Source organism: Eucalyptus grandis, chromosome 3 (assembly GCF_016545825.1).
Source record: "Eucalyptus grandis isolate ANBG69807.140 chromosome 3, ASM1654582v1, whole genome shotgun sequence".
Classification (NCBI taxonomy): domain Eukaryota; kingdom Viridiplantae; phylum Streptophyta; class Magnoliopsida; order Myrtales; family Myrtaceae; genus Eucalyptus; species Eucalyptus grandis.
The window spans coordinates 42874236-42883613 of record NC_052614.1 but is presented as its reverse complement, the minus strand read 5'-3'; the positions used below and the strand labels follow the sequence as shown (position 1 = coordinate 42883613).

At 39.9% G+C, this 9378-nt stretch overlaps 1 protein-coding gene and 1 long non-coding RNA gene across 2 annotated transcripts; both read right to left on the bottom strand.

Moving 5' to 3' along the window:
- Positions 1-2665: 2665 nt before the first annotated feature.
- Positions 2666-5868, bottom strand: LOC120292213. The gene is made up of 2 exons (XR_005549989.1): positions 4834-5868; positions 2666-3195 (listed from the first exon to the last, which is right to left on the bottom strand). It is a non-coding gene; the product is annotated as an uncharacterized LOC120292213 (long non-coding RNA).
- Positions 5869-5879: 11 nt separating this feature from the next.
- LOC120292212 (putative pentatricopeptide repeat-containing protein At5g52630) lies at positions 5880-8829 on the bottom strand. Its single transcript, XM_039310412.1, has one exon. The coding sequence runs from the start codon at positions 8825-8827 to the stop codon at positions 6239-6241; it is 2589 nt and encodes an 862-aa protein (XP_039166346.1). The 5' UTR covers positions 8828-8829; the 3' UTR covers positions 5880-6238.
- Between the last annotated feature and the right edge of the window lie 549 nt (positions 8830-9378).

Genomic DNA, 9378 nt, shown 5'->3' with positions numbered 1-9378 from the left:
ACTTAGGCAGTCACCATTATCCATATCTTAAGGACAACGAGTCGTGAAGGCAACGAGTCGTGCATGGTGACATAGTGCCCATCCTAGTGTCATGTGTGCTGATTAGGATGCATTTTATAGAGCGTGATGCTATGTCACTGCATGAGTGTACTATGCCTGCGGTGCATGAGATGGATTAGGATATGTGATGCCCAAGGCCGATGGACCTCGTATGCTCGACGATGGCTCGGAGTGGATGTCAGAGGAGAATGCCTTGGCTAGCAAACCAAGATGCCCCAGATTATAGTGGAGATGCCCAAGCTAGTGACAAACCCCAAAAGTATTGACATTCAATTCAAGAGCCTAACGATGGCCCAAAGTGGATGTCGAAGGTGAATGCTTTGGCTAACAATCAAGATGCCCTAAAGTCGGGATGCTTGCGGAACAAGAACCATGGATGCCCGGTTCGTGAACCCAAGTCACTGCTAGAGCCGCCTACATGGATTGGTAGAGCAGCTGAAACGGGGTCAGACCTCAGTGACATTATGCATGAAAAGTGTGAAGCGTGATGCATCCATTGCGTGGTATTGTGATTCATATGATTGAATATGACGCTTGTTGCATTAAATGCATGCTGGCACTACTCGAGTAACTGGAAATGGTTTAAGGTTTGTCGGGTGCTCATATTTGTGTGCTTACTTGCTTGGATAATAGTTGTGTTCTAAGAATCAAGAGTCAATCAGGTTGAGTGATCTGTGAGCTTACTGTTTCTTTTGCTGAGCGCCAGCTCACTGCTATTGTTACATTTTTCAGATTAATAGTCGTGCCGCCGATTCCCACTTCCCCCATCTCACACTATGGAGCGCCTATCATGATAGAATGAGAGCACCATAAACTTGAACTTTCTGGACATAGTCTTTGTTCGTTATACCATTGTGTTGCTAGTGGACATAGGGCAACCTAACTTGATTCCCTACCGTTTTATAGCTATTTTTGTGCTAGTAGGATTGTCACCTGATAGGATCAATTCCAATCCTGGATGCTCCAAGTGCAGGTAGTGGTGGTGGAGTGATGTGGAGAATTAGGAGCAGGTAGTCATGCTTACTTTTTGACAAGACCAAAACTTTTTGGGGCCATAGGATCGTGTAGATCGGGTCGGATGGATGGATGGTTGGTGGCGGAGGAGTTCAGTAGGGATAGGGAGACGAGTACCTTTTTGATTTCTCCTAGTCTATGTTCTTCTTTTGATGTATATGCTGCCACCCGATGTAAATAGAAGTATGCTAAAAATGAAAGCATGATTCCCTTTACTATTGGAGTTTTTAGAATTTTTAGAAGCATGTATAATTCATGTTATAAATGATAACCTTTATAAAAGATTTCCGCTTGCGTGATAACTCAAAAGAGATAAAGAACAAGGATTAGTATGTGGCGGACTGGGACATCACATGTATAATTTGGAAGCAATAGTTTGAGCTTCCATTATTTCATAACTAAGACTTTTTTCTTTATTAATATTCATATTCTTCATAAAGATTGTGGTCAATAAGTTGTAGTAACAAGTTTTTATTATTAAAGGTTTAACCCGCCACAATGTTCAATGTTCAATTAATAATATAGGTGAACCTGTGTAGACTTTGAAAGCTGTGACACGGTAGGTTTCATGTTATAGGATATATAGGGTAGATTTCAAATTCCAAAAAATGAATAACATGTTTTAATAGGTAGGTTCCAGATTTCATGTGGAACATCCGAAACCACTCATCACTAATCTCTAATCTCTAGGTCGACAGTCAAGTTAGGTTGATGACGTCAACGGGTCAATTACCAATGTTTTGCTAATGTCATCGATGACGTTAGCCCTTCCGGCCACACGCGGCCGACCACCCGCAGCCTGCGACGACGCATGGAGGTTCGGCATCACCCGGTAACGTGTAAGATGTCGTTTTGCTTTTCTCAAAATTCGAAATTCACCCCGTATATTCAAAAACAATTTTCACCAGAAACTTTTTTTCAAAATTCAATCGAACAGAACAGTCGCCCACAACCTCCAAACCCATTCTTCGCATCAATTTGTATCAGCCATTCATGTTTTTGATTTCCACATAATAAACATGCATATAATACAAAGTTCGATTCTCAATAATCTCCATATCAAACAACAAGCGAAAAAATGACGGAAAAACAAGACTGAGATCATAACGTAGGCTCCGATACCAACGCCGGGAAAAATGTCCGGAAGAATCAATTAACCTCTTGATGCACAACAAAAATAATTATCAAGGAATATACATTGAATCACCAATGCACAAATTGGACGAATTTACAACTTCAAAATAGTTCGAATACAATCATAAGGAAAGTATTCTCATGCCACAGCATTAATACCGATTGTCTTCTCGAAATAATGATTAGAAGCTTTTTGTGTGTTGTTCTCTTAGATGGAGAGATGAGAGAAAGAGGGAAACGTTCGTTTTCTGCACATCGTTCTCTTTTTTGAGTTGGTTGTCACTTATATAGTCATGTGAGAAGTCAAATAGCTTCCCCTTAATATAAAATCCGTAACACCTTTTGAAAGGGTCTCTCCATCACTTCAACACCTCTTGAAAGGGTCTCTCCATCACTTCACATCAAGATGAACCAGTGCATCTTAATCGCACCCCATCATGGATGAACTAACAAAATATAACAGAATCATATGTAATACAAGTAAATATTCAAATGTTCCAAAGTAGCTCCTGTTTACGAAAACATCTTAATTTTATTGTCCGAAGGGATAATAGGTTGCCATCCCTCCATCATACTTCCTACGCAAAAGAATAAATTCCAACTTGCCTTTTAAGCCCTGCAAATTCATCCGGGAGTAGGTTCATGAAACAAAATCTCAGTGGATCACTAGATAGAGGGAGACGGCGGACCATGTAAAGTGGTGTCGCATTGTGGTTCATAATCAGTCGCAATCTTGACCAGTGTAGCGTCGACAATCTTGTCGAAGGCTAGCCTAGAGAGCTGGAAAGTGGTGTCGCATTGTGGCGAAGCACATCGTTCTGCAACAGTCACAATCACTGAGCCCTGACATGGGAATTTTTCACCAGAACTCGGAGGGCCTATGCATGTCGCATTGAACTTTTTCCCACATGTCTCCATTATTCCAGATGGGGTCAACAGCCACAACAACCATCAGCCCTGATTCCTTCACTCCAGGACAATCCGAAGCTATAATTTCCCAAAAATTCATAAGATGAATTAGGAATTTAGATTGGGATTGTGCAAAGTTTCATTTTCGTAGAAAACAATGCGAAAAGGAATGAGATGGGAAAATAAACAAGAGTGGCATAAAAAATGCCACACAAAAAGTATACCAACATCTTTTGGTCAGATCAGAATGCAAGAACCCAGATATAAGAACGTATATCAGCATTCTTAGTACAGTCAATGCGAAGAAAAGTTCTTATGTTCATGAGGTACATAGAAAGTCGCATTCCCTGGTGCTGCCACTCCTAAAAGCACAAGGCCTAAGAGTATGCATACAACCATCAAAACCCTGTCTCCATGCCCTCCATGTACTGTTGATCCCTCAAAATGAATATATCACATACCCACCATGAAGGTTGCTTCCTTAATGTATGATTTCCATCAAGCAAGAATATGTTTCAAAAACTTTGGGAAAACTATCGAATGAATATTACCAAAAAAGCCATGACATGCTTTATTGGAGATGTTAGAATACTCAATTTGTCTACCGTGTTTATTAGGTTACCAACATAAACATCTTACAGCATGAGTCAATCTTCTAAAACCTCCTGATTTTGGAAATCACAATTGGAATTGCAGCTGTGACACCATGTCTTTTATTTAAAGCTTGATTCGAAGTTGCACATGATGCAGGAGCATCAAAGCTTGGAAATTCCATTTAAAACAAACAACTCACAAGCCCAACTGTAGCCTCATCAATCGACCAAAGCCATCTGATATTTGTGCAAGCAAAGGGAAACTTTGGACACAATCAATGAAGAGAAGGCATTCAAGATTGAGTTTCAGAAGTTGAAGAACAAAGGCTGATTTGGACTGGAGGAATGTTTCCCAGTTTAAGTATTTTCTCAATTTAAGTAGGTTTCTAATTCAAGTTTATTCCTAGTCTAACTAGGTTTTCTAATTTGAGTTGATTTCCTAGTTCCGGTTGGTTTCCTAATTTGAGAGGTATACTAAATTGTTTGCTATGTTCATTAGCTTACCAACATATACATGTTACAGCATGAGTCATCTTCCAGAACCTCAACTTTTGGAATTGGGATCTGGAATTACAGCTGTGACACGATATCTTTATCCAAAGCTTGATTGGATGTTGCTTGCTTTCTTATTTTGTGATATCCAAAATACTATATGCTTTTTTTTGCTAGGAAAAAATACTATATGCTCAATACAAAGAAGATGGGCAGTCCATGAGGACTAATGAACTGACAAATTTAGTTACTAATGAGAAATGTATTGACTTTCCCACATATTTCTGATTAAGCATATAATGAGGTAATGCTTATTTCCAATTATGCATCTATAGAAGTAAGAAAAGGCCTATTTCACCAAACCCACATTATCACAGTTTAAATATTGTGTGCAGCATTGATTGAGCAAGGAGAATAAAAGTCTATTGCAGGACAAGCCTTATAGGTGGGCCACTTATGCGTGTAGTCTGCACTTCTCGTATTTGCATACCTGTTATCTTGCAGCACCTTCTTAAAGGCAACTATTTCCTCTGTTTCTAGTTTACATAACAAACTTAAATTTAAAAGGAGAAAGACCAAATACTAAGAGTGGGATTACCTATACAGATAAGTGTTGAGCTAGGCAACTAACCTCAAGGACTGCATCGAAAGCGCTGACGTGTCCCTAACACTCTGCCCTTGCAGACTGCAACTGCAACCCAATTGACAGCATTTGTTAAGAAATTTGTGATGCATCACAAGTTTTTGGTAAAATACCTCACAGGTTTTTGCAAGCATCACCAGTTTCATACAGCGATTATGCCAACGGCACACAAGTTTTTACCATAAACATACTCTAGTTCAGCAAACAAGATAATTTAGCTAAATTTGAAAAGTAGCGGCAAGAGAAAACATTATAATGCAAGCCTTTCATATTCCAGTCATTCTTACGAAAGGGATGAGTATTGCAATTTAGGCTTAATAGGACTCAAAGCAAATATAGGAGAAGACTATGAAAAGAAGAACAAACATACAAGATGTATCACTTATCTGGGTTCAACCATAAAAATTTAAATGGTAGATGTTGTCATACACGACAAAAAAGTTAGGTGACTCAGAATGCGACAGATAATAAGTTGGAAGAACAGAAATAGAATACCAAATGGCCAATGAGAGGGGACTAGGTACCCTCTGTGGAAAGACGGAATCAATCCATAAAGGCCGACTTTGAGAAAGCCTACAAGAGTATTGATTGGAGAGGTTGACATCAGGCTTCCTTGATTCACATTTTTAAACATATATACTAGAAGTCCAAGTGAAGCTCACACGATAAACACAAAAGAGCAAATATTGTCTGCTAAAGTAAAAATTCAACATAAGCTTGCCAAACATGGAGTTAACATGACGGTCAAATCAACTAGCACACTTCATGTGGATCACACTGATAGGATGAAATCGAGAGCACAATTTTGCAACAAGGAAAGCTATTTTACGCAACAAACCAAGAGTTAAAAACGCCAAACCAGCTTGCCCTGTCCACTTCAACCACCAACTGTTGCCACAATTGAAATTAAGTTGGTTCAGCCTCCTGAAATTTGCAAATTGAATGAGGTTCACAATCCTAAAAAGGGAATTCATTCTTAAGAGATTTGAATAAAGAAATTATTGAGCAATAGATCAAATTATAAGAAGCTTGTCTGCCTTCTCAATTGATCTGACCATCACCGGGTTTAGTGACCGAAAAAAAACAAACATTGATTGCAACAGCTTCCATGGATATAGAAGCCTTGTGTGGATCTATATCTGTTGCAACTCTCAACATTGAGTGTAACTGCTGCTCCAGATTATTCTTCTCTTTAGCTTTTGATCAGCCTATGCCCTTTCCTTAGTAGAATTGCCACCCTAGAGTAAGCAATTTAAACTTGCTAAGAAAATTTCAAAATTCAACAACAAAAGTTCAAAATCCTCAAGCCTTTTTAGTTCTGCCGCAACCTCAGATGCACTAATGCATAGTAATACCATTCTTTGTATGGGAAGCTTTGAGGGATTTGTATATTTCACCAATAATCTCCACATGAGCAGACCCCTTCCCTAAAATGATGAAAGCGATTGGAATCCCTCAGAACTATGTGGCGACTAAACACTTGTGATATATATCTCATGGCAACGTGACAGTCACCACATACTCGAAGATTCTTATAAATTCGAATGGGTCCTCCTTGGGGCACAGCAAGCAGCCCAAAGGCAACAGCCAATTTCTCACTGTGATAGGCAAGACCAAGCTCTTTGCCCTCTTCATCAACATCATGTAGTGCCAAACTTAAGTCTGGAACATAACCAGCTTTCTTAATTAATCGCATTACTTCATCAATCTTTGAATAGATATCAGACATTCTTGGATGCCCTCTATCTTCGGATACAAAGGTGTGAACTTGGCCATTGATCCCAACCCAACTACAACCAGGCTCTTTGTTGATTCCTCTTGATTTCATCAAACCCCAGATTTTTGCAGCCTCTTCCAGTTTACCAGAGGCAAAATATATATTAGCTAGGAGAACATAAGGAACAGAATTCATAGGTTCCAATTTGAAAAGATTCCTTGCCGCCCTCTCTCCCAGTTCCAAGTTTTTGTGTACCCGGCACGCAGCGAGTAGTGCCTTCCAAATTGTTGGATCTGGTTCCACAGACATTTGATTAAGCAATTCTTCAGCCTCAGCAAGTTTTCCAGAGCGCCCTAAGAGGTCAATCATTGAAGCATAGTGCTCACGGCCTGGCTTTATTCCATAAGTCTTGGTCATGGATTCAAAGTACATGCGACCTTCTTGTACAAGACAGGCATGGCTGCATGCAAATAATAGGCCAATAAAAGAGATGTAATCAGGCTTCACTCCACTCGCAACCATGCGATTGTAGGTCTCTAAAGATTCTTTTGCTTTGCCATTACGTGCATAACCCATGATAAGAGCCGTCCATGTGATTACGCCCGCTACATGCATTGAGTTGAACACTCGATCAGCATCTTCTATGCATCCACATCTTGCATACATTGAGATGAGAGAATTGCCAACTGATGTTGAAATAGCATGGCCTGATTTCACAAAAATTCCATGAACTTGTTGCCCAAATTCTAAAGCTGTCAATTCGGCAGAAGCACTTAAAATACTGGAAATAACCATTTCATCAGGACAAATACCCTCGGCTGTCATGTCACAAAACAACCTGAGAGCTTCTTCAAAGAGGCCATTGTGTGCGTATCCTGTGACCAGGGAAGTCCATGAAATGACGTCTTTTTCCAGCATACACTTGAACACCTCACATGCGCAAGTAATCTCTCTTTGTTTAGCATACATGTCGACGAGTGCATTGCTCACTAGTCGATAAGCCTCAAATCTCGTCTTTAAGATCAGACAGTGCACCGACTTTGCGAGTTTCAAATCCATCGTGGAAGCAAGAGACTTTAGAACAGATGTGTAAGTAAAATCATCAATCTTCATATCTCTTCCATGCATTTTCTTAAATAGGTATAGTGCTTCCTCTTCACACCCCTGCCTCATGCAACCCATAATCATTGAGTTCCAAGAAACCACACCATCAATATCCATAGCCTCTATCACCAACTTAGCACTGTTCAAATCTCCACATTTCGCATACATGTCAACCAGCGCACTCTGAACAAATGCACTAACTGCATATCCACTCCTCGTGATGCAGCAATGCACCTGTGCCCCAAAAGCATCAGCTGAAACTGCTGCACAAGTTGCTAGTATACTAGGTAAACTGTACTCATCGAATTCAATTCCTTGCTTCCTCATTTCCTTAAAACACTCCATTGCTTTATGTGCATCACCATTCTGAGAATACCCAGTGATCATGGCACTCCAGAGCGCATGATTACTCCTTTCGAGAACCGTCGCAAAGAGATACTCCGCCTCAGAGATGCTTCTGCACTTCGCATACATGTCTATAAGACCCGTGACAACAAAATCATTATGGTCGAAATTTGTTTTCATAGCATAGCCATGAATCTGCTCTCCTCTTTGGAGAGAACCCGACACGGCACAGGCTCTAAGCACGCTGCCCAAGCTAAACTGGGTGGGCTTCTGACCGTCCAACTGCATTAGCCAGAAGAACTTAAAACCTTCGCCAGGACGCCCATGCCGACAATACCCTGAAATGAGGGAGGACCAGGTGACCGAACTCTTACATGGAGCCTCCTCGAAAAGCTCTTCAGCCTCATCGAACCTCCCTGAATTGGCATAAGCGGCGACCATGGTGTTCCACGTGTACTCATCTCTCTCGAGCATTTCATCGAACAACTTCCGGGCATCATCAATTCGACCTCCTTTAGACAAGTCCTTCAGCACCTGGTTGGATTCGAAGGTGCTACGATTCGAATTGACGACGTTGTGCGCAGACCTTGTGAATTTAGCCCGACCAAACTGATAATATACCTCTCGAGTGAGGTGGGTAAGGCCCCACGAACGTGATCTTGGCTTCAACATCACCCCATTTGTGCGGAAGCTGACAAGGCGCATCCCATGTTTTGCTGGGGCGGAATTTGCCGGAACGGTCGACAAGATCCTTGTCTGAAGCTTCGACGATGTGGGAACGTGTAGAAATTTAACATAAGATATCGCATGAAGCATATCGAAAGTTCAGGTCTTCATTTATTCGTCACGCGACATGATATATATGGTACGGTGAAATTGAGATTGAATTTCAAAATTAAAAATCTGAAAGTTTTATTTTTTTTATTGAGTTTGAACTTGAAAAAAAAAAGGAGGATAAATTAGAAAAAAAGAAATTCAGTTATACTCTACAGTCTCGAGGTTAAACGTTAGAAAAATGGATAAGAAAAAGTATAGATTTTTTTTTTTATGTTCATTAAGTTTAAACTTAGAAAAGGATAAACCAGAGAAAGTATTTCAAATTATACTCTTTACCAAAATGGCTTTTTTTTTTTTTCAATCTAGTTGCTTAAATGCATTTGTAAACTGCAAAAGAATCTGGAGCCGAATATAAATTCTACATAAATGTTTCAGTGCTCAACACTTCTTGTTATCAAGTGAGATTGTTTAATCAAATTAGGAAATGTGTTCCAAAAGAAAAAAAAAAAAAAGACAATTGACCTTGAATGAAGATAATGTTTACCTGGACGAGCTAAATCAAATTAGCATTTAACCATATTTTGTTCAAA